The sequence below is a fragment of the Macaca mulatta genome, chromosome 14 (assembly GCF_049350105.2).
Source record: "Macaca mulatta isolate MMU2019108-1 chromosome 14, T2T-MMU8v2.0, whole genome shotgun sequence".
In the NCBI taxonomy this organism is placed as follows: Eukaryota; Metazoa; Chordata; class Mammalia; order Primates; family Cercopithecidae; genus Macaca; species Macaca mulatta.
The window spans coordinates 111428632-111455422 of record NC_133419.1 but is presented as its reverse complement, the minus strand read 5'-3'; the positions used below and the strand labels follow the sequence as shown (position 1 = coordinate 111455422).

Sequence of the window (26791 nt, the reverse complement as noted above, 5' to 3'; positions counted from 1 at the left end):
AAAAAAAAAAAAAAAAAAAAAAAAAAAAACAGGTGTTGGCATGGATGTGGAGAAAAGGAAACATACAATATTGATGGGAATGTAAATTAGTTCAATATCTATGGAAAACAATATGGAGATTTCTCAAACAACTAAAAATAGAAATATCATTCAATCCTACAATCCCATTACTGGGTATCTACACAAAGGAAAAGAAATCATTATAAAGACACCTAAACAGAAAAAGACACCTGCATTTCTATGTTCATCACAACACTACTCACATTAGCAAAGTCATGGAGCCAACCCCAGTGTCCATCAACAGTTAACTGGATAAATAAAATGTGGTACATATACACCATGGAATACTATGCAGCCAAAAAAAGAATGAAACCATTTTCTTTGCAGCAACATGGGTGGAGCCTAGAGGCCATTATCCTAAATGAACTAACTCAGAAAATTAAATACCACATGTTCTCACTAATAAGTAGGATCTAACAATGGATATAAATGGACATGAAGATGGAAATAATAAATACTGGAGACTGCAAAAGGGAGGTGGGTGGAAAGGTGGCCAGAGTTGAAAAACTACCTATCAGATACACTGTTCACTATTTGGGTATTGAGTATGCTAGAAGCCCAGTCCTCACCAGTACACAATATACTGATGTAACGCACATGCACATGAATCTAGAGTTTTTTAAAAATTTTAATTAAAACAATAAGCAGGTGGGCAAATTCCTCAGATCTCTGAAGAACTCAAATGGAGAGCCACTGAAACTTTTTGTACAAAAAATATATTGGATAAAAAAAAATTTCCATTTTCATATAGTTCAAATGATTGTAATAAGAAGAAAATTATAACTTATGGCTAAGGACCAGTTTGCTGGACTGGAGCCCAGTGGTTTAGTAATTTGATAGTTAGGTTTCTTTGGTATTAACCAAATCAATTTGCATATCGTACAATTCACCCACCTAAAGTTATGTTTAGTGGCTTTTAGTGTAGTCATAGAATTGTACATTCATCACCACAGTAAATTTTAGAATATTTTCATTACCTCAGAAAGAAATACTGAACCCCCTTAGCTATCATCCCCCAATTCTGCTGTCTCCCCAAACTCTAGGCAAGCACAAATCTTTAAGTCTCTATAGATTTGCTTATTCTGAGCACCTTATATAAATGAAATCATATATGGTTTTTGTAATGGTTTCTTTCAATTAGTATAATGTTTTCAAGGTTCACTCATGTTGTAGCATGTATCAGTATTTCATATCTTTTTATTGCCAAGTAATATTTCACTGTATAGATATACCACATTTTGTTCACCCATTCATTCATCAGTTGATTGGCATTGGTAATGTTGCCACTTTTTTACTACTATGAATTATGCTGTTATAAGCAATTATATGCAAGTCTTTTTGAGGACATATGTTTTTATTTCTCTTGGATATGTACCTAGGAGTAGAATTGCAGGATCATATGGTAACTCTATGTTTAACCATTTGAAGATCTGCCAAACTGTTTTCTGTCTTACCAGTTTTCATTCCCACCAGCAGTGTATAAGAGTCCAGTCTTCAATCCTCACCAACCCTTGTAATTATCTTTTTTTATTATAGGCATCCTAACGTGTGTGATGTGGTATCGCATTGTAATTTTTATTTGCATTTCCCTGATGGCTAATTACGTTGAGCATTTTCTCATATCCTTATTGGCAACTTGTGTGTCTTCTTTGGAAGACTGTATTCATATCCTTTGCCCATTTTTAATTGGGCAATTTGCCTTTATTATTGAGTTTTAATATTTCTTTGTAATAGATACAAGTCGCTTGTCAGATATGTGATTTGCAATAAAATCTTTCCCATTCTGTGGGTTGTCTTTTCACTTTCTTAATGGTGTCTTTTGAAGCATGGAAATTTTAAATCTTGATGGTGTCTAGATTTTTTCTTCTGTTGCTTGTACTTTTGGTGTCATATCTATTAATAAGAAGCGACTGCCTCATCCAAGATGACAAGATTATGCCTGTGTTTCCTTCTAAGATTTTTATAGTTTTTAGCTGTTACTTTTAGGTCTTTGAGTTAATTTTTGTATATAGTCTGAGGTAGGGGTCCAACTTTATTCTTTTGTATGTGGATATCCAATTAGCACCATTTTTTCTGTTGACAAATGATTAACTTTATTGTCAGGCAGATGTTTACTATGTAGCTCAAAGTGATAAGTGTCAACACTGTGTTCAAAAGATGTAGTTTGCAGTGCACAGATATACTCTTGCAAATGTTTACATTTTTCTTAATGACACCATTCCAGCAGAGCCCCTTAAAGGTTTGTTTGTTTTCATATGTGTGCATTTGGGTATGGCAGTATTTATGTGGTGAATGACTGGGTTTTGTAATTCACATAAAACCCTCATTTATAGAGTGTATAGTTTGTGCCAGGCCTTATACCAGGATTTGGGAATGCAAAAATATGCTTGCTACAGAGTAGAGTTCAGTAAATAATTGTTGAAGGAAGGGAGAAAATTTAGGAAGAAGACATAGCCCCTGCTCTCTAGAAAGGGTCAGAAACATAAGTGTAATATGAAATGCTACTACTGAGGCATCATATATGAAGGAACACAGGGAGTTGCATATGTAATTAATCCATGTATTTAAAATGACTTGAAGTGGAAAGCACCTTGCAGATTAGTTGATAATGTTGCTGCAGATTTGTGTTATTATTTAAATGTAAAAGATAAAAACAAATTACTGACATTTGGTTCTCATATTCAGTTATGACCTTTATTCATTTACTCTTAGACATAATAGGTTTTTTTTACCTCCAATACTGAATATAACTGCAGAGGAGACAGCAGAGGGTCAAAGATCCTTTGGAAGTAATGGCAAAAACAGCAATTACTTGTATACCAACCTAATAATTTCTCTCTAGTATTCATGTTATACTTTCTTAATAAAGGGCCACTTGTAAATAGACAATAGTTTTTAAAATTTAATCACTCTTTATTCCATTTTAGAACTTCTTCCATTCTCCTCCTCATTTTTTCCCATTTCGGGGACAGAGGAGTAGATAGATACTACTTCATATTTGTTTGTTTCTTAGCTCACATAAAATTATTATTTAGTTTTTGGGGATACTTAACACTAGGTAAGTGGTACGATATTAAACTCATTCCCAAAAGATTAATGCAATTAATTAATTGGGTATTTTGCCTAAATGTATAGCTTATCATTTCTTTAAAACATTACCTTTTAAATATATTCTATTTCTCAGTGGTATCCACTATGTATGAGGTCATCTGGTTATAAACATCAAGTACAACAGAAAATATATACCATATACTGTTTGTAGTTTACTTTGTTTTCTGCGAGGCAAGGAATTATAGTTATCCCTGTCACAGAACAACTGTGAAATTTGTTGGTGCTAAGATAAGCATAACCTAAACCTGTCCTGATAAGCTTGTACTATTATACATCTGTAAAACAATCAATAGTTTCATTCTATTTTGATGTATTTCACATAGTTGTTATATACAAGAAAATCTAAGTTTTCATTGCCTGACAACAGATTCTTTAAGAGATCAGTGAATTTATTTTGAAGTTATTACTGGCCCTTTGTTTGGTTACACTTTTGAGCAAAAGAAAAAGATCAGTGTATTTTGAATGAATTAATATCTAAATCTATTAATCCCCAGTTATATTGGCTGCTTGTAAGACTTTTATTACTTATTTAGAATGAATCCTGTGAATCCTAAATGTACGGTTCATGTAATGTTTATTTTCTTTCATATCCATGGTGAATGTTTGGTGGACACTTAATGTGGGACTATCAGAAATAGAAGGGATCTAAGTGACTGTGTAGTCCAAACTGTCTCATTTTGTGGGTAAGGAAATGGAGGCCCAGAGAAGTGGCTGAATTGCCTTGGGTTGCACGTCTCATTAATGATAGAGTAAGTCTGAGTGTGAACAATGGAACCTGAAATAAAAATAAACTACCTGCTGATAGTTTGATTGCATTCTCTTCAATATAAATCAAGCTGGATGAGGTGGCTACACTCAGCATTTGACCCCTTACACATCTGACAATTTTAAAACTCAGAAAATACGGTCTATTCACTATTATACAAATGATCTTCTACAATAGATTTACATGAAAAACACCCATTTCAAAAGCACCTTTTCAGAAGAAAATGTGTCACCCTTCTTTGATTATCCATTCTCATGTTTAACAGCTATCATTCTCGGGAAGATTTTGTTACATCAGAAAGTTTCTTAACTTGAGGTTCATAAATCCCTAAGGAATCCATTTTATGGGCGTTCTGAACCCCTGAAGTTGCATGCAAAATTTAGCTCACAACTTTTATAGATTTCTCAACAAACCACTACCCAAGGTCAACCTGGATTTTCATTCCATGTTTCTCCCCATTTCTTTTTGCCTCATCTTCCTTGGAAGATGCTTGCTTTCCTCCATATTACAGTTCTGCATTAATTTTGAGAGATTATTACTGTTTCTAAATGAAGGATCTCAGATCATTTTATCCTTTTTCATAGGTTTTTTTCTTCACATTTTAAATCATTTTACACTGTCTTTTGAATCCTTTCCAAAGTCTTCATAAACCTGAAAGCCAAGAAGCTCAGAATTAGAAACTATGCACTAATGAAGATCTAGTTTAGAATCTTGTATCTGCTGACAGTGATTTCAGAAGGTTAGAGAAAGCAGATGTAAAACTGCTGAATGGCAGATCCTCAAGGACAAAGCAGACAGAGGGTGTAAGGGACAAAGGTAAAGCTTGCAAGAGTGGGTACATTTCACACTTCAAAGTAGTAAATTGGTCCTGTAAAGGGAATCAGGATAGAGAGTAGGAATCAATTCCAGGCCTGAAGATGAAACACAACCCTGCAAAAAATCGGGAACATAGCTTGATAGATATGAACAAACTGCCACTTTTCTTAGTAAAATCAATCCCGTCTTTCAGTATTGAGATTCTTCACATGAGGAAGTGCAATACAAATACTTATCTCCCAGTTTTCCTTTCTGCTTGTAACCTCTGCAGTCACACGAGCCTAAGGATCTTAGATTCCTGAAGATTATGTTCCTAAGAGGTGTGAGTAATGGAAATAGTGAGATGGGGCTTGCACACTATAATATATAAATTAGATTATTGAAATCACCAGTGTTGGAAAGGATTAGACTTTTCTAAGAATCTGATGATAACTCTGGGCTGTTTCTCTAGAAGGAAGACATCAAATATACATCATGCAAAAACTTTTTATATAAGTAACCTGGCCTGAAATTTATTTGTGGTTAATAACTCCCAATTGAGATGTTTGATAGTGTCTATTTTTAACCCATATGTTTCCTGTCATTTATTGATGTTTTACATAATTATTTCAGCTGTTGTCTCAGCTGTGCTAAGGAGATTTGGGCCTATAGCTTCCACATGTGAGCCAAAAGATTAAGGAGTGGAATAGCAACACCGAGGCCAGAGCAGTGGTGACAATAATTTGGGAGAGATCCCTAGGAGCATGGAGAATTTTTGGGATAAGAATTGTGCCAAAGAAGTCTAGCATCCTCTTCCCACTGGATGATTCTTTATTCCTATGCTAGAATCATTGTTTTACTTTTAAAACTACGAGCCGTTCCCTTATGAATCACATAATAGGATACTGACACTGAGCTGGCTAGTTTTATATGGTTCCCATCGGAGCAACATCCAGTTCCCAAGCATGACTGACCTAGAGGTAGTGGGTAAGACCTTTGGCGAGGATACAGGGGTGAGAGGGATGAAAGGGCATAAAGACACAGGGTGAGAAGAATGGTTTTGATAATACAGCCTGAACTTCGCTTATGGCTGTTTGTGACTATATGGTTAATTTTACTCATCTGCCTCTAGTGGCTGTATCTAGATATGTTAAATATATAAGACTAAGTTTAGAGAGTAATTATCTGAATAATTCAAGTTGAATAAACTTCATTTATTGCAATTTTAGGTCATTGGAACAGAGTACCTGAATTATCCAGTTGCTTATATTTATATACGACCTAGGAAAAAAAAAGATTTTTTATTGTTTGAAGTTACTGTTTTAAAAAAAGTCTATTTGGAAGAAGGGATTCCCAAGTGTGTTAATATTTTTGCAAAAATCTAGTCTCTGTGCTTTGGCTTTAACTGTTTTTGCCTCTCCTTTACTTGTCTTTCCTTGAAGCCAAATTTGCCTGTGAAATAAAGATAGTAGTATCTACCCGGATGACATTTTGGATTATAAATAAGATAATCCATGTCCAGCCTTTAGCGTAGAACCGGACACATGATAACCAGTAATAATGGTTATGATGGTGTGTTTCTCCCAAATATTCTGGTAAACATTTAACCTCTTTATTCTCTGACCACAAAAAATACTTATTGCCTTTACCACTTTTTGACACTTATTGTCCTGTTTTGTTTTTAAACTATTCTATTTTAGATGTTACAGTTTTATCTCCATAATGAAACTGTAGACTCCTTGATAGGCAAAGATAGGCAATGCAAAACTTGTTAAATTGGATTGAAAAAAATCAACATTGTCTTGCCTTACAAGCCACGTGGTCTTCATTTTGGTTTGTTTCATCAACAGAAAATGAAAACACTAGCAGAAAGGAGGAGGAGCGCTCCATCTCTTATCCTGGATAAAGCTCTACAAAAACGGCCTACTACCAGGTAAGTGCAAAGCTTTGTATTACACATTTAGTACGTGCTTGGAACTTTATATTAGATGAAGTGTTTTTCAGATCACATATTCTTTAATGTATAGAGGTTGTTATCACCACCAGAATTCTCTGTTTAAGAGTAGAAAATACAACTTTTGTTCTGAGGTTATTTAATAGGGCCCAGCTGGTATATATGCTCAGTTGCTTTAAAACTGATTCAAAAGTGAATTTCACCCCAGAACGTAGATAAACTTGAAAGTTCCACATTTTAACAAAATTTACTTGTAAAATAGAAATCAAAATACTGAAAAATCAATGTTTTGTTTCACACAAAACTGCATGTTTTTAAATCAACACAAAGTGATGGCTGTGCATGGATAGGCAGTTTTTCTTACCAACTTTAGATATGAAGGAAGATAACCATATTAAGATTATTTTTTAAAATGGAATATTGATTTATTTTAGGCATTGGTTAAATTAGTGAAATTCAAAGTGGAAAAATAAGCTAAATATCTGTGAACAGAGTCATTTCACCGATGGAGGCTAATTACTATTTCAGTGGACATTGAAATAGACATTTTTTTTCAGAGCAGGAGCAAAAGTTTATTAAAAAGATTTAGAACAGAAAGGAAAGTACAACTTGAAAGAGGCCCAAGCAGACGACTTGAGAAAACAAGTACGCAGCTTGACCTCTTGACTTGGGGATTTTGTATGTTGGCATAATTCTGGAATCTCATTGGGAAGCTGCTGATCAGTTTCAGGTGTTTTCTGTCTATTACGCTACCGCCTTTCCCTAGTGCCAGCTGTGACCAATTATTACTTTAGAGAAATGGTTAACAACCACCTGACCATCAACTGATGGTCACGCAATACTCCTGGTGTGTGTTGCGGGGAGTCCTCTCCCGCCTTGCTCACACCTGACTACCGTAACATTTCAATAGACATTTTAAGAGTCTTTCATAATGTGTTGAAACTGAATAGTCATTATTATTTTATTCATTAATTTATTCATTGTTTCAAATTCAAATATTTGTTAATTTATTCATTAATTTTTAAACGGCATTTTAACTCATAAGAGTTTTTATGTTCAAGGAATGTTACAATGATTTTTCTCTAAGCTGTGAATCCTTTTAGGTAAAGTGAAGGCTTCACCAACTTTAAAGTGAAGATATATCTATTACTATGACATTTCTTCAAATTGTGCTAATTTAATATAAAATCTATATGATTGGGAGGCCAAGGCAGGCAGATCTCGAGATTAGGAGATGGAGACCATGCTGGCTAACACAGTGAAACCCCGTTTCTACTAAAAAAATACAAAAAAATTAGCCGGGCATGGTGGCGGGTGCCTGTAGTCCCAGCTACTTGGGAGGCTGAGGCAGGAGAATGATGTGAATCCGGGAGGTGGAGCTGCAGTGAGCCGAGATCACGCCACTGCACTCCAGCCTGGGCATCAGTGCCTTAATCTTGGACTTGCCAACCTTCAGAACTATGAACAATAAATGTCTAATATTTATATATAAAAAGATATACAGTGTGTTATAGGAGCATGGATGTTATTTATGAAGAGTTAGAGGAGTTTTTGAAGGAAGTGACCTTTGAGAGAAGGCTAGAGAGTATGATGTGTTTAGAAAACTGCAAACATTAGAATTCAGAGTATATATACAGAAGTCTTTTGTTTTTGCTAACAGGTTGATCTTATTAGTGAACCTTTAAAGTAACAGTATTCAGAAACTATTCAAAATTCTTTCTCAAAAAGGGGAAAATAACAGCTGAGTATATTAAAACAATGTTCATATTGATTATGTAGACATTATATTCTTGTTATATATTACCATACTTTAATTTCTTAGCATCTGAGTGGTATTTTTCTGAAAAATGTAAATTCAACCCCTATGAAAAATAGTATGGCACATTTCCAAAGAACTAAAAATAGAAATACAGTTCAACCCAGCAATCCCATTACTGGGTATCTAAACAAAGAAAAAAACCAGTTTTATCAAAAAGACATCTGCACTCTTATGTTTATTGAAGCACTATTTACAATAGCAAAATCATGGAATCAAACTAAGTATCAACAGTGGATTAAAGAAAATGTGCTACATATATACCATGGAATATTATGCAGACATAAGAAAGGACGAAGGATGAAATCATGTCCTTTGCAGCAACAGGTATGCAGCTGGAGGCCATTATTCTAAGTAAATTAACACAGAAACAGAAAACCCAATACTGTGTGTTCTCACATATAAGTGGGAGGAAACAATGGGAACACATGGACAGAAACATGAAAACAAAAGACACAAGGGACTCCAAAAGAAGAGAGGCAAGTGGGGGGCAAGGCTTGAAAAACTACTACTGGGTACTACATTCACTGTTTGTGTGATGGGTTCAATAGAAGCTCAAACCCTAGCATCATGCAATATACCCATGTAACAAACATGCACATGTACCCCTGAATCTAAAATTTAAAAACGAGGTTGAGGTTTTTGTCACTGGAAAATTATATGAAACAATAAAATTAAGATCATATTGGAAAATACACAGTCTTCTGGGAAATCTTTTGATTTGTTGTATTCAACAAATAATCATATGATCATAGAATTAGAAGAAGTTTAACAAATAATATATTTCAACATTTTCATTTTATTTTTAAGAAAACTAAACCCTTTAACATATGCGCTCAGAGTCTTATCTTAACACAAGGATGATTATGACACAACGTTAGATCATCTTTAAACACAGAACTGAACACTACTGTGTCAAAGAGTAAAAGTAGTTGACTGCAGCCATGTAACCACTCACCTTAGAAAACATCTAACCTTCTTAGTATGAAAGATGTCTTGTCACATTTCCTAATATAATAATTACTTAGAGAAACCACCTCCAGCAGCTCTGAATGGTGTCACATTAAAAAAAAAATGTTAAAATCTGTGAACTGCCTCTCCTTATGTACTCTATGCATTCACCAAAGAACACTGGAGACAAAACTACGTTTAACACATAAATACAGTTAACTCATCAGTTAATTTAAATCTTTCTTCCTCTTTAAATCCAAATCCAGCTCTTGTTCATTAAATTATTTTTAAAAAGGATTCTTTGATATCTCCTGCAGATTTACATGCAAGCTTTATCATCTACAAGTCATTAATTACTAAGTAACAACTATGGAACAATAGTAAAAATAGTAAGGTTGTACAGCAATGCCAAAATCAAATATGGGCGTAATTCAAAAACTATAAAATGTCAATAAATGAAACACTATTTCTTTACTGTCTGCCGAAACACTGTCCACAAATCTTTTGCAATCTAGTTCTCATGTTACATTGCAAGAGACAGAAATGATTAAGGGGGAAGGCTATGAGAATTTTGCTGTATAAAGTACTACTTGAAATAGATCTGTTATCATCTTGGACTTTAGACATTTCTCATATTTCTGGAGTATAATGGATAGAAAAGCAAAATTCTATTTGCAAAAATTTGCATTATTTGTAACAACTTTGGAAAAAGAAGTATATCACTGAATACTACTATTTAGTTTTTCACTATAAAATTTAAGTTTTAACTATAGGATTTATTTAAAATAACAAGTTCATTAATAATTCATAAAATCTGATTTATGTAACTTTTCAGGAACATACATTATAAAAAAGTGGACAAAATTCAAAAGACTCTTGAATGTTTATTATAATAGGATTTGATCTCCAACTTTTTAAAAAAACTGCAAGAGACTTGAAAAGAACTCTTACATCTACATTTAAGTGAGATTTAAACATGAGGGACAACAAAAATCTGAATCACTTCTGAACAGGCAAGAATTTAAAAGGATATACAAATGATTAATAGTAGTTACCCCTGGGGATGGAGTAGGGACTTTACTTTTTGTTTTATACATGTCCATATTGTTTTCTTTTATAAGAAATATGTATTACTTCTGTCAATTGTAAATACTTAAAATTCTATCTCATATTCCTTTTTTATAAGCAAATAAACATAAAAGCATTCTTTTATATCATGCAACAGTGGTCCTCCACCAAGCATTCATTAGAATCCTATAGATAACAGTATTATATTCTATACTTAAAAATCTATAAAGATGATAGCTCTCATGTTAAGTGTTCCTACTACAATTTTTAAAAAGAGTGCACAGAATTAACTATGGATTTGAAAAATATGCCTATGTCTGTATCCCACTGTAGAATACCGAATTAGAAAGGCTTAGAAATCACTAAACTAGAGGACCCTTTCAGGTTCTTTCTAATCCTGAAATTGTATTGCTTACAAATATTTTGCATACCTTCAGAGTACAAGCACCAAGAGCTGCACAAAATAAAAACATAATCTCATCTTTATAAGATTATGAGAGAGGTGAAGGTCCCATTCCTTAGCATTGTGCACCCTAATTACTGATCTAGAGAAACTTCCAGGAAATTAACTGAAGATTAAAACATACATATATATGTTAGAAGTTGCAGTAAGCTATGATCGTGCCACTGCACTCAGACCCTGTCTTTATATATAATTATATGTTATTTTATATATTATGTATATTATTATTAATATTATATATATATTAAGACAGGGTCTGAGTGCAGTGGCACAATCATAGCTCACTGCAGCTTCCAACTCCTGGGCTTCAGTGATCCTCCCACCTCAGCCTTCCAAGTAGCTGGGACACACATTACCATGCCTGGCTAATTTATTTTTTTATAGAGACAGAGCCTTGCTATGTTGCCCAGGCTCAAGTGTTCCTCCCACCTTGGCATACCAAAGGGTTTGGATTACAGGGGTGTGCCACCGTGTCCAGCCAAACTGACTTTTTTCCTTATAGTTATTTTGACACAAAATAACTTGCTACTCATCATAATTTGCTACTACTAAGCTAAGAACCTGGGAGAACTGGCTCTAATGTAAACACCAGTTCTTGAAGAAGTGATAGGGAGGCAGTGTGGGGAAGGGCATTGTTGTATATTATTATATTGATTCTCAACTTAAAACAATAAGAAGTGGCATTTTTCAGTGAGTCAGATAAGTGTTAGCGTTTTCCCTAGCATGGCACTTCACCTGTGTCAGTAGTTCTTGATTCTATTAAACCCAATGACCCTTGGTTATACAAAAGTCTATATATGTGTTTAAATTCCTCTTTTTATATCCTGAAATGAAATTCACAGATATTTTTAAAAAGTCAAAAATAATAAAACACTCTAACAGTAACATACAGAAAAAAATGAAAGTAGTTCTTAATAAAGTATGTATTTCAATAAGTACATGTTCAGATATGATTACACTAAAGACATCTAAGTAAAGATGCTTACAACTAGTTACAATTAATATATTCAGATTTAAGAGAAGTCAGATAAGAAATGTCATGTAACAAGCACAGAAAAATGAAGCCCGGTGATTTTTAGAAATGGTTCCAAGCAATACAGAGTACAATTATCTGTTGATGTACAAGGTAGCTACATTTCTGAAAAATTTAGTGTTTATTGAAATGTATAAAAATACTTTGTGCTTATATATAAAATATGTTACAGGAATAGATAATGAGATAAAGATTTTTTTCCCCTCTTCATGCATATGCTACACAGGGGACTTTCAAAAGCTATGCAGGAACCCACAATTCTTCTCTACGCAGGATGTTCTGTGCTTTCCAGGGGATGCCTAGCATCCCTGGCTGCTGTCACTAAATCACTGACCAAGCATAAATGTTCCACAAAATTCCAAAGTGTTCCCTAGAGGTTAGTACCACCCCCACCCTCCCATGAACCACTGGTTTGCATGAACTTTCAGTACCTGCATGTATAGTTATCGCAGATTCTCACCCTGGGGTACAGTGGGGGAAGATGATTACTGGTTCCTGATCTCAGGCTAAAGCTTCTATGACATAAGGACTACTTTCAACTGAAAAACCTTAGGACACTTCATATTCACAAGCTTCCAATAAAAAATTTTACCCAAAACTGTGTATTTGTTTAAAAAATTTGTTAAAAAACAATAATTTTTACATCTATAGTAGAGAATTAAAGACAGCTATACTGATTAATTCTGTTTCCTCTATCCACCTCCCCTAAAAAAATACTGTCCCTTGAGGTTTCTAGATAATCAGTGTTAAACTGTGAAGATACAACCTTTCTCTTTTATCCACACTAAAGCCGGGATACACTGATGCAAACAATGCAGATGTCATTTATATATGACACTGAAATATATCACTGTATTTTTATTTGGCAGAATGACTTCCTAATTAAATTTTTATTAGGCATCTCTTAAAAGGAGTTTACATTTCTTGATCAACCCGGTGACTAAAGTGTATGTCTTCTGGGGGTAGGTGAGAAAAACTACTGAGTCTGAGAACTTGCTAAGTGCTCGGAAGAAAGTGACGTTGAGTATTTTGGTACATTTCACTTGTTGGGATTTGGATATGTAACTTATTTTTAATACTGAAAAACTTCCATACTTCCATATAGATTTTTCTTATTTTTTGAGACGGAATCTTGCTTCTAAGATGGCATCTCTTACTATGTCCTCACATGATGGAAGGGGCAAACAGCTCCCTTGTACTTCTTTTATAAGGGAGCTAATTCTCTTCATAAGGGTTCTGCCCTCATGACTTAATCACCTCCAAAAGGCCTCACCTCTTAATATTATCACATTGGTAATTAAGTTGCAACACTTGAACTTGGGTGAGAATTGTATTGTTAAAAATCTATAAAGATGATCACTCTCATTCACACCATAACAACTGGTTACTCCAAGCCTCAGTTTCCTCATCTGTGAAATAGGAGTCATAACAGTACCTTTTTAAAACATTGGCACATAATAATTGTATATATTTGTTGGGCACAGTGTGAAAACCACCCTATATATCTTTTAATCATAGCAATCATACTTCATTGGAATCTCCTTATATGCATGTTTCCTGTAGTGTCCTAGCACACATTTATTAATAAAATAATACCTTGTACATACTTGCTGTTCAGTTATTATTTGTTGGATGAATTAGTGAATAAATTAATGTCTCCATTTGCAAACCAAAAGAGGAATTTAATAGGTTAGCACAGTAGTTTCTGACTTTCCTGACTTCCTTTAATGTATAAGACACTTTACTTTTTCATTGGTATTTGTGAAAGTCTTGATAGGGAAAATGGAGATTTTTTAAACAAAATGTTTCTTTGTTATTGTTAGGAAGTAATTTCATGCAGCAAAATACCACAAGAGCTCATGTATATGGTTTAGAAATCTCATATATATTGGCATTCTTACGGTATTTCTTCATTGTTTATTTAGGAATGAATTCAAGTCATACAAACTTTCCCTTCAAAAATATATTATTTTGATATGGTGAACAGCCCACTTTGTAGAAATTGCACAAAAATGTATCCACTTTTGTTTTGGGTAACAACCTGTTACCACTTTCAAGTTGATATTCACTTGTCTATCTCCATCTCCACCTCCAAGTTAATTTATTGTGTTTGGGCTGTTAGCAAGACTTACTTTTTAAATCTTGCTGAGAGGAGGGAAAGACAACACCAGGGAAGAATTGTGGTATAGGAGAAAGTGCTTGGTCTTTGGTTGCATTTAAATGCTGGCACTCTATCCTAATAATCTGTGTGACCTTGGATAAATTACTTAATCTCTGAGTCTCAATGTTTTCCTCTATAAATATGGATCATAATGCTTACATCATAGAACATAAAATGAGGAAATAAGTAAAAATGCTTAGAATATTAACTTAGTTATTATTACTTCCCTTCCCTTCCATTATATATATATATTTTTTTTTCCTCTGTCATGTTAGCATCATAACTTCAATATTAGCCTAAAGTGGATAATAGCTTATCATACTTTCGAATGAAGGAAATACATTTATACTCTACAGTGGTTTACTGAGGATTGTAGTAAAATCTACTTTCATAACAGAATGAAAAACTGCCTTTACCTATGAGATATATATATATATAAAATGAAACTTTTAAGACTCAAGCCTTCTGGCTCATCTATTAATGTCAAGCTTGTTAATAAAAAGCACCTACTTTATCATCACAGCATTGTATAACTAGAAGTGGATCATTGATCCTGGCTCATTACGTAGCAGAAATTGAGACAAAAACTTCCTCTAGGTCACATAGTTGATTAATGTCAGAGACAGGACCAGAACCCAGGTGTCTGGTCTTAAAGGAATATGATACAGTGCCTAAGTGCATAGACTCCGAAACCAAATTGCCAGGTCTGAATCCTGGTACTTCCCCTTACTAGGTATGTGTGATCTTGGGTAAGTTTTTCAACCAGAGATAATAATAATACCTACCTCATAGGATTTTAAGGAGAACTAAATGAGTCTCATATATGTAAAGTTCTTAAAGTAGTCTCTAGTACATAATCAGTGCTGCATATGTATGTAAGCTATTTATTATTGTTAGTAGTAGTAGCAGTAGTAGCAGCAGAAGGAAGTACACATTCTCATAGAGAGACTCTTTGAAGACCATAGCAGATGGGAAATTAACAAGATGAAAGATGGAGAATCTGGAAGCCTGCTAGAGTCTAATATTAAATTCATTTTAGCAAGACAATTATATTTCTAGGTCTGGCCTAAAGCAGGATTAACTCAGGATATTTTGGATTTATTTTTGGTAGACCCTGACAACTCTTGAGTTCTCCCTACGTAGAGGTTCTCAGTATGCCTAGAATGACTCTGGGAGATGGGGGCTTGCGCCATGGAAGATTGACCTGCTTTGCTCAGTCACTTAAGATGAAGAGGCTCTAGGAGGTTTATATGTGCCAAAGCTGTGAGTTAAGTTTAGGTACTTGTAGAATTGGCTGGTTTAGGGTACAGATATTAGAGTGAGAGAGCCCAATCAGAAGGCACTTGTAACTAGGAAAGCGCCATTTGCTAACTGGCTTCCACTTCCTTTGGGTCCATTCACTTCTGTTGTGCATGACCACACACCACCATGCTCACATTGTCCTACTCTGACTATCCCCCATTGTGTTCTACAAATTCCTCATTATTCCACTTCCTTTTTCCTCTGTCATGTTAGCATCATAACTTCAATATTAGCCTAAAGTGGATAATAGCTTATCATACTTTCGAATGAAGGAAATACATTTATACTCTACAGTGGTTTACTGAGGATTGTAGTAAAATCTACTTTCATAACAGAATGAAAAACTGCCTTTACCTATGATAGTTTAGTGTGGACCTTCCAGATATAGTAATGGGAATGAACTCAACGACCTCATAAAGGCCACTCTCATGCTGAGACTCTAAGGTAGTTGTAATAATGATTGACATCACTTAAAGGAAAAATTAAAAGAGAACTTACTAGACTTTTTGGAATTTTATAAACTTTCTATACCTAGATATGGTTTCTTGGTTTAAGACTTAAATAAAATTTTGAACTTTAGAGGAAATTTTAAAAATCTTTAAGACCTTTTCAAAATTACCATAAACTATACTGACATGTTATTTTAGAAGAGTTCTGTGCCAAACACTGTTCCATGTGCTGTCTTTCATTACATGCCAGCTGGCTCTACATCAGATCCATTCCTACAGTTTTGGACAATATGTTGTGAGGTTTATAATTGAGAGTTCCGTGAATGATCCAAGGTATGTGATGAGAACACCAAAGTAGAAATTTAATATGTGAAGATTGCCAGTAGCCTGCAAAACCCCATCGTTTTTCCTTGCAATGAGCATTTTTCAAAGTTGTAAACTTCAGATATAGAGACAGCAATTGCTTTATACAGTGGCAAAATTGGCAAATTTTTTACCAAAATGGAACTCATTACTTTGTTAGACAAAAGGTTTCCAGGCCCATATATTGCTTTATTCTTTTCAAACTACTTTTCATACTCTTTAAAAAATGATCAAATACATCTGTTTGTGGTGCAGTGTGCTAATTTTCTTGTGGTATTATTCTGGTAGGAAGTCTTTAGGAGATTTAGTCCTCCACATTCTACTGGGCTTTGATGGAGTCAAATTAATTTATTTTTGTAGCTACAGAACAGCACATCCATTTAATTTCTTAATTCTAACTTTAGCTTAATTTGCTAATTGCAGTTATGATTCAATTATGTCTTTCATTTTGGTACCAGGAAAGCACTACCTCGTTAGTGCATGTTTATTTGCCCTTCCTCACCCCTGTTCATAGGGATAGCAGTCTGTCCTATGACATCCTTGCTATATTGGACTAGATAATCCCTTCCCCTGTACAACTTGAAAGCTAGGATTTCTCAGAGTTTTGGCATTACATGATTGACCTTCCTTCAGAACCTTGAGAAAAAGACATATTAGGGAAGCGGAAGAGCAATTATTACTATTATTGAGAAGCTTCATATTATTGTGGTTAAGAAAGTGTGGACTCTATAGCCATTCTTTTTTAGGTTTCAACCCTGGCCTTTCTTCTTACCAGCTCTGAGAACTTTGGCAAGTTACTTAACTTCTTCAGGTCTCACTTTATTCATCTGTAAAATGGGGAAGACTTCATAGGGGATTAAATGAGTTAATATTATAATGTATTTGGCATATTGTAACTGTTATATAATTTTTCATTAAATAAAATTATTAAAAATATATAAATCTTTAGGGTCTCCTGTCACATGTCTAATTTGCCGAGTGTTCCGGGTTTAGGTCTTGCCTCAACTTGACCATAGGTCAACTCTTAGTTGGATGGAAAGAGGGTAAGAGTCTACTGCTGCCTGAGAAAGTGTTCACTTCCTCAAAGTGTTGAAAAGCCACAGAAAGAAATGTCCGTTCTGGAGTGACCAGCTGTTCAATGTATATTGAATTAATGCTTACGTGTTCACCATGTCATCTGGATTATGAGTCACTCACTGCCTTTGGTTTTCTGACACATAGTTCTGAGTATGATGAGAACACACAGAGAATGGATTCTGGTCTCTTGCTCTAGCACTGTGTGACCCTGATGGAGCCACCCATTCTTTCCATGACTAGGACTTTTTCCCCTCATCTGTTGGTGCTAGGGGAGGGGAGAGTAAAGTTGACTAAATTCTTTTCGTACTTCTTTCACCCCAGCTCTATAGTTTTGTGTTTTCATTATTCTAACCATACCTCAGTTACAAGAAGAATGAAAATCAGTGTGAATGTTCTTGTACACCCTTTCATTGCAACTCATAAAACATCTCTGAGTGTGTCTGTCACACTGTTGAGGAGTAAGTAGTATCCTCTTTCAGTGCAAAGGTCAAACATTTGCTTAGGTAGAATCTTTGGTCTACTCGTTTTCATGTCGTTTTGGTAACTAGCCTCCACAATGGCCTCCAGTGTGATTCCCACCTCCTAGTATTCATACCCTTGTCTAATCCCTGCTACACTGTATCAGAGTTGCTCTGTGTAACCAATGGAATTTGGTAAAAGTAGTGATGTCCCACTTCTGAGATTAGGTTACAAAAGGCAGAGTTTCCTTCTTGATTGCTCTCACACTTTCTTTCTCTGACCACTTGATCTGGAGGAAGCCATGTCATGAGCAGCCCTGTGGAGAAACCCACAGGTGAGAAACCAAAGCCTGTAATAGCCACATGAAGGCTCTTGGAAGCAGACCCTCCCACTCTAGTCAAGACTTCAGAGATTGCAGCCAGCCCTGGCTGAAACCTTACTGCAACCTCATGAGAACTAAGACCCACCCAACTAAGACACTTCCAGGTTTCTGATCCTTATACATTATGTAGGGTAATAAATACTTGTTTGGCTGGGTGCAGTGGCTCACGGCTGTAATCTCACCACTTTGGGAGGCCAAAGCAGGTGGAATTGCATGAGATAGAAGTTCAAGACCAGCTTGGGCAATGTGGTAAAACCCTGTTTCTACAAAAGAAAAATGTGAAAATTAGCTGGGCATGATGGTGTGCACCTGTGGTCCCACCTACTTGGGAGGCTGAGGTGGGAGGACTGCTTGAGCCCAGGAGGTTGAGGCTGCAGTGAGCCGTGATTGTGCCACTGCACTCTAGCCTGGGCAACAGAATGAGACCCTGTCTCAGAAAAAATAAATAAATGTTTGTTGTTTTAAGATGTTATGTTTGGGGGTAATTTGTTATTGCAGCAATAGATCAATACAGTCATCTTCAAGTTATGAAACTAGCTTTCTAGAATGTTTCTCTCGTGTATTAATATGTTTTATGTATTCTTACAGCTAGAGGTGGAAACAGATACTATTCCCATTTATAAATGAAAAGGCCAATTCCCCAGATCATGTAATTTGTTGGAAAAGGGGCCAGACATCTTTTTTAAAACAAAACAAAACAACATCTTTATGGAAATACAGTTCATATGGTATAATTCACCAGTTAAAAGTGTATACTTCAGTGGTTTTTACTATATCCACAGGGATGTGAAACTATCACCAAAATCTTCATTTTCATCCCCAAAAAAGAAATGCATAGCTATTAACTGTCATTCCTGATTCTCTCCTGCTGCACTTCCACATCCCCAGCTCTAAGCAACCACTCAATTGTTTTCTATGTTTATAACTTTGACTCTTCTGGATATTTCAAATAACTGAAATTGTGTGCTGTGTGGTCTTGGTGGCTAACTTCTTTCAGTTAGTGTGATGTTTTCAAGGTTCATCCATGTTGTAGCATGTATCAGTACTTCATTACTTCCTATTGTATAGATAGGCATACCACATTTTGTTTATTCATTCGTTAATTCATGGACATTTATTTAGGTTGTTTCCACATTGTGACTATTTATGAATAATGCTGTGAACATTCATGTATAAGTTTTTGTTTGCACATGTGTTTCATTCCTCTTGGGTATACACTTGGAGTGGAATTGTTGGGTCTCATGGTAACTCTGATCTTTTGAGGAACCATCAAACTATTCTCTAAGGCAATGGCACCATTCTCCATTCCCACCAGCAATATATGAGCATTCCAGTCTCTCCACATCCTTACCAGCAGTTGTTATTTTCTATCTTTTTTATTATAGCCATCTTAGTGGGTATGAAGAGATAGCTTATTGTGGGGTTTGTTTGTTTGTTTTTCCTGAGACAGGGTCTCGCTCTGTCACTCAGGCCGGAGTGCAGAGGTACGATCGTGACTTACTTCAGCCTCAAAATCTTGGGCTCAAGCGATCCTCCCACTTCACCCTCCTGAGTAGCTAGGACCACAGGTGCACACCACCACATCTGGCTAATTTTTGCAGAGACTGGGTTTCTCTATCTTTCCAAGGCTGGTCTCAAACTCCTGGGCTCAAGCCATTTGCCCACCTTGGCCTCACAATGGTGGGATTACAGGCATGGGCCACAACATCTGTGGCCTTATCATGTTTTTGATTTGTGTTTCTCTAATGATGTTGTGCATTCTTTCATGTATTTGTCATTTGTATGTCTTTGGGGAGGAATTTCTATTTAAAACTTAAGGCATTTTTAATTGGGTTGAGTGTTTATTAATGAGTTTTAGGAGTTCTTTATTGTCAAATTCTGTTCTTAATATTATATGTGTATATGCAAAGTATAGGATTAAAGCATTTCATTTGAAGTTTGTAAGTCCCCAAAGCACTTGAATCTGAAACATCATGATAATGAAGACCAGCTAAATTTGAATTGTCCAGTTCATTCTGTATTTTGTATTTATATGCCTTTGGGTTGGTATGTTTTTTCATCAAGTCTAACTTTGTTTTTGGAAAAGAATAATTTCTATACATTGAATCCAACTGTGATCCTTTGTCAGGTTTCTATGATATAGAGTCTATAAAATAATGTTAATTAGCTTGATTTAGCCATTCCACATTGTATGCATATATCAAAATATCATGTTGTACACCATAAATCTATAAATCTATATGTTTTGTCAATTTTAAAAAAACTTATTTTAGGATATTTAGGTCTTTTTTATAATTTTCATTTTATAGAATACCTACTTTTCATTGTTGAATACATTTTTATCATAAAATTAACATATGTACATTTTGGAAAATTTGGAAAATGCAGGGAGGTACAAAAATATTTTTGATTTATATTCAGGGATATCAACCTTTATACCTGATGTGGTTTGGCTGTTTCCCCACCCATATCTCATCTTGAATTGTAGTTCCCATTATCCCCATATGTCATGGGAGGGAACTGGCGAGAGGTGATTTAATCATGGGGGTCGTTACCATCATGATAGTGAATGAGTTATCATGAGATCTGATGGTTTCATAAGGGACTTTTCCCTTTTTTGCTCGGCTCTTCTCCTTGCTGCTGCCATGTAAAGAAGGACATGTTTGCTTCCTCTTCTGCCATGGTTGTAAGTTTCCTGAGGTCTCCCTAACCCTGAGGAACTGTGAGGCAATTAAACCTCTTTCATTTATAAATTATCCAGTCTCAGGTATGTCTTTATTAGCAGCATGAGAACAGACTAAAACAATACCTCTTTCTGTCATTCAGCTTCAAAGTTCATGTATTTTGAAACTGATGACAAACAGATCAATGTGATGCTATATATGGTTGAAATATTCTCTACTTACTGTATTTATGTGTTTCTCATGGAAACATACTGAAAGTAAATACAATTATATGGATTTGTTTAAACTTCTAACATGAAGTAGAGAGTTGTGGAATAAATGTGCAGGAGTTGTAATACCATATATTTTTATTTTCAACATCTCAGCTTTTCCTTACAAAAATGTTGTGATTCATTCAAAGACTGCTCACCATGAGGCAGGCACTCTATCAAATTAGATCTGCTTTTCTGTGCTTGCCTTCAAGGAGCTCATAGCCTGGTGGAGGAAAAACATTTGTCAGAAGTAAATTACTTGAATAGACTATAAGTGTTATAATTAGGGTAGAAACAAGAGAACAAAGCAGCTGCATTAGGGCATGAGGGAAAGTTTCATGAGGTACTGCTATCTATGCTGGGTTTTGAGGGATGAGTAGGAGTCCTCTAGCACAGGGATCCCCAATCCCCAGGCCACGGACCAATACTGGAATCTGGCAGCACAGCAGGAGGTGAGTGGCAGGCAAGCAGGTATTACCTACCACCTGAGCTCCTCCGGTCTGTCAGATTACTGGCATTAGATTCTCCTAGGAGCACAATCCCTACTGTGAACTGTGCATGTGAAGGAGCTAAGTTGTGTGCACCTTATGAGAATCTAGTCCCTGTGCCTGATAATCTGAGGTGGAACAGTTTCATCCTGAAACCATCCTTCCTCCTCCTCCACAACTCTCCACCATCCATGGAAAAATTGTCTCCCACAAAACTGGTCCCCGGTGCCAAAAAGGTTGGGAACCACTGCTCTAGCAGAGACAACAGGTGATACAATGTTCTAGCAATGAGATTTTAAGTTAGAGCTCAAAGTGTGTAGAAAGGCATGACATACTTTGAGAAAGGAGATGAGGCCAATAAAGTAAGTAAGGACCAGGTCAGAAGTGGTCTCTGTCAGTCTGAGGGCCTTAGATTTCTATATAGTAGGGAAATGTTCTGAGAAAATCAAAGTTAGTGATATGATTTGTGGTTTTGAAAACTGGCTCTATCAAATAGCTGATTGGAAGACAGACAAGGCAGGTAGACCATTTAGAAGACAGTTGAACATCATTGAAGCAAATGATAATAAAGATCTGAACTGAAGCAGTGAAGAGGAAAAATAGAGATATTTAGAAATGAGAGTAAGATTTGGTTGTAAAGGTGATGGATTGATGGTTGCAGCAAACCACCATAGCATATGTATACCTATGTAACAATACTGCATGTTCTGTACATGTACCCCAGAACTTAAAGTATAATAATAAAGATGAGATGATATATATAATTCATTATCACAGTTAAAAAAAAAAGAAGTGAGAGGAGCTAAGAATGAAGTTTCTAGTTTTTGAAGACTGGGTAGATGGTGATGACATCAGTCATTAACTGACTGGCTAATCAAGAACTTGAACAAGTTTTGAACATGGTGAGTTTTGAGGTGTAGGACAACATATTAGTATTGGTAATAAGGGTTGAGTATCCCTTGTCCAAAATGCTTGGGACCAGAAGTGTGTTTTGGATGTCAGAATTTTTTTTGGATTTTGGAATATTTGCATATAGATAATGAGAAATCTTGGGGATTTCTAAGTACAGAATTCATTTATGTTTTATATATGCCTTATACAAAATATATATGCCTTATACATATAGCCTGAGGGTAATTTTATATAATATTTTAAATAATTTTGCACATAAAGAAAAATTTTGACTGCATTTTGACTGTGACCTGTCACGTGAGATCAAGTATGGGATTTTCCACTTAGGCCATCATGTGGGCGCTCAGATTTTTTCCAATTTTGGAGCATTTCAGATTGTGGATTTTTAGGTCAGGGATGCTTAACCCATACTAATAATTGCTTTAATTTAAACTGAGTGCTTACTAGTTGCCAGGTTCTAAGTATATTGTATATACATTGTTGAATGGCTTTTTCATTTTACAAATAAAGATATTTAATCTTAGGGATTTAAAATAGCCGGCTGAGTGTGGTGGCTCACGCCTGTAATTCCAGCACTTTGGGAGGCCGAGGTGGGTGGATCACAAGGTCAAGAGATCAAGAACATCCTGGCCAACATGGTGAAACCCCGTCTCTGCTAAAATACAAAAGTTAGCTGGGTGTGGTGACACACACCTGTAATCTCAGCTGCTCGGGAGAATTGCTTGAACCTGGGAGGCAGAAATTACAGTGAGCCGAGATCATGCCACTGCACTCCAGCCTGGGCGACAGAGTGAAATGCTGTCTCAAAAAAAAAAAAAATGGCCTTAGTTCTCACAACTATGAAGTAATGGAGTTGAAATTTAAATTTACTTCCCTCTGACTCTAAAATTTGTTACCTTAGCCATCATATTAGACTGCCTGTTTTGAGAATTTTCTATTTGGTAAGATAAAGACTGTACCTAGGACCAGGTTTAAGAAACTTCACTGTTACTATTATAATATGGTGGCCATAAGATTCTGTCTGTTCTGGCTCCATGTAGACATATCAGAGATCATCACTTTAAATGAAAGTTACACAATGGTTCAGAAATGATTCTGCCACTTACCAACCACTGACTTTTATCTCTAAATGTGGAGGCCAATTCTTTTTATAAATTACACTGCTTAGTGTAATTCTTTCATTTACTTATCTTTAGATATTTCCTAGTATAAAGCAGTAAGTTAAAATGTTATTTTATTTGGTTTTGTTTTCTTTTATGGCCATAATTTTTAATGTAGATACCTAAGTTTATGGCTTGTATCAGAGAATATGGTTGTATCGTATCTGATTTTTAAATTTTTATGACTTGATAATGTAGTGTTTATGAGTACTGTATTAGATATATGTTTGAAAAGTATGTTATTGATTGTGTAAATCATCAATATCCTTCCTAATATTTTGTCCTCTTGCTCTGTCATTTGCTAAAAGGGCTGTGAAACTTTTGCCACTTAAGTTGTGGACTTGTAAATTTCTTCTTCTTAGTTTCTTGCTTTCTGTGTTTTGAACATGTATTGTTAAGTTCATAAAGTTTAGGATCTTTTGGTGTCTTATACCTTTTATCAAATGGAAATATCCCTCTTTTTGTCCTATATATTTCTTTTGTGTTCCCTTTTGGCTCAACAGGATTTTTTTGAGATTCATCTATGTTGTATGTATCAGAAGTTTGTTCTGTTTTGATATTGCCAACTAGTATTCCATTTTATAGATATGAAACAATTAGTTTATTCTATTGAGAGATATTTGAGATATTTGGGGCTGCTATGAAGAAAGCTGCTGTCAACATTTGTGAGATCTTTATGTGGACATATGTCTTCACTCTGTTGGGCAAATATCTTAAGAGTTGAATTACTAGATCATGTAATGTTTGTTTAAAAGAAATCACAAGACCTATTTTCTAAAGTAGTTGTACCATTTTACATACCTATCAACAATGTATGAGAATTCTAGTTGTTTCACGTCCTCACCAAAACTTAGTAATAATAGCTTAAGACATTTTCGCCAAGACCAACATTTTGGCTTGATACCTTAAAACATTTCAGCTAAGCCTGGCTAACATGGTGAAACCTTGTCTCTACTAAAAATATGAAAAAATTAACTAAGTGTGGTGGTGCATGCCTGTAGTCCCAGCTACTTGGGAGGCTGAGGTGGGAGGATCGCTTGAACATGAGAGTCAGAGGTTGCAGTGAGCCAAGGGCAAGACTCCATCTCAAAAGGAAAGAGAAAAAAAATAGCCATCTGGTGGGTGTATGGTGCCATCACATTGTGGTTTTAATTTGCATTTTCTTGAAGACAAATAATATTATGCATCATTTTATAAAATATTGCCCATTTGTATGTTTTTCTTTGTGAAGTGATCTGTTTAAACCTTTTGCCCATTTTTTCATGTGTAAACTTGTAGAGTTGAAAGTTTTTATATATTGTGGATATAGGTCCTTTGTTCAATATATATAATCAGATGTTTCCTCTAAATCTGTCTTTTCATTTTCTTAACAGTACTTTTTTAGATGCAGAAGTTTTTAATTATGATAAAGTCTAATTTTTTTTTCTATCAAGCTGTAAAACTTATTAATTTTGTGTCCTATCTTAGAAACATTTGAATACTTGAAAGTCTCAAAGATGTTATCCTATGTTCTTTTCTACTAAGCCTGGGATCAAGTTTGATTAATTTTGTCTGTGGCATAAAGTAAGGGTAGAGGATTATTATTTTTCCTATGGATATCCAGTTGTTACAGTACCAATTATTGAAACAGAGTTTCTTTTCCCAGTGTACATATGTTTTCCCAAAAAGTACATATGTTTTCACTGTGGAACCTTTGTAGAAAATCAGTTGGCCATATATGTATACATCTACTTCTGGACACAGTTCCATCAATCTACATGTCTGTCCATACTGATATTATAATATCTTGATTACTTAGCTTTCTAAAAATCTTTGTTTTTGTCGATATTATGACTGTTTTTATATTTCATGTTCATTTATCCATTGCTAATATATAGAAATACAATTGATTTTTTGTTATTGACCTATTTTTAAATCTAAAAAAAGTTCTATTAGCTTTAATGTAGATTTTTCAGGATATTCTACATACACATTAATTCCATTTGTGAATAAAAATAGTTTTACTCTTTCCACTGTAATTTGTTTGATTTTTATTTCCTTTGCTTGCCTCAGTGTACTAAAATTTCTACTGTATTGTTGAAAGTGGTAAGAGCAGACATATTGTCTTTATTGCTGATCTTAAGTAGGGAAATATTCAGTCTTTCACCATTAAGTATAATGTTTGCTTTAGGATTTTTTGGTAGATGTTCTTTATAAAGTGGAGGAAGTGCCCTTTAATTCTAGTATATGAGGTGTTTTTTTAAAATCACGAATGTTTGTTAAATTTTGTCAGATGCTTTTTTCTGCAACTTTGAGATGATCATGTTGTTGGGGTTTTTGCTTTAGTCTTAATGTGGTTGATTCCATTGATTTTTTAATAAACTTTCTATTTTGGAGTAATTTTAGATTTACAGAAAAGCTGCAAGAATATTACAGAGTTTTTTTAGATTTCTCAACCAGTGTACTATATTTTTAGCATCTTACAATGTTACAGTACACTTGTTATAACTAATAAACCAATATTACATTATTGACTAAAGGTCATACTGTATTCAGATTTCCTTAGCTTTTACCTAGAGTACTTTTTATATCCCAGGATCCTACCCAGAATACCACATTAGATTTAGTCATCATGTTTTCTTAGTTTTTCTAAACTGTGAGTTTTTCTTAGACCTTAGGTAAGACCAGTCAGGTAATTGGAATGTTCTCCAGTTTGAATTTGTCTGATTATTTCTTGTGGTTAGAAAGGGATTCTGAGTTTATGGAGTATTTTTCAGTCTGTGTTCATGAGAGAGAGAGGTCTGTAGTTTTCCTGTATTATCTTGTCTGGCTTTGGTATAAAATGGGTTGGGAACTATCACTTCCTTTTTCTGAAAAATTGTATGAAGGAATGTCATTATTTCTTCCTAAAATGTTGGGTAGAATTTATCAATGAAGTTATCTAGGTTGAGTTTTGTTTCTGGGAAGATTTTTAATTATGATGTTTATTTAATAGATATGGAACTATTGAGTGAGTATTCAGTTTCCTCTTGAGTCAGTTCAGGTAATTTGTGTCTTTCAAGGAATGTGTCTATTTCCTCCTAGTTGTCAGTTGATGCAGAGTTATG

General features: G+C 34.9%; 1 protein-coding gene across 3 annotated transcripts in view; it reads left to right on the top strand.

The window, feature by feature from the left end:
- Positions 1 to 26791, top strand: part of ARHGAP20 (Rho GTPase activating protein 20) — a 123067-nt gene that overhangs the window by 12744 nt on the left and 83532 nt on the right. For all 3 annotated transcript variants that reach the window (XM_077964259.1, XM_015115634.3, XM_015115635.3), the window contains exon 2: positions 6583 to 6665. Coding sequence is in view for 2 of the 3 variants with exons in the window: in XM_015115634.3 (XP_014971120.3) it covers positions 6583 to 6665 (83 nt within the window). In the remaining variant the exon portion in view is untranslated. The remainder of the gene's footprint in view (positions 1 to 6582; positions 6666 to 26791) is intronic.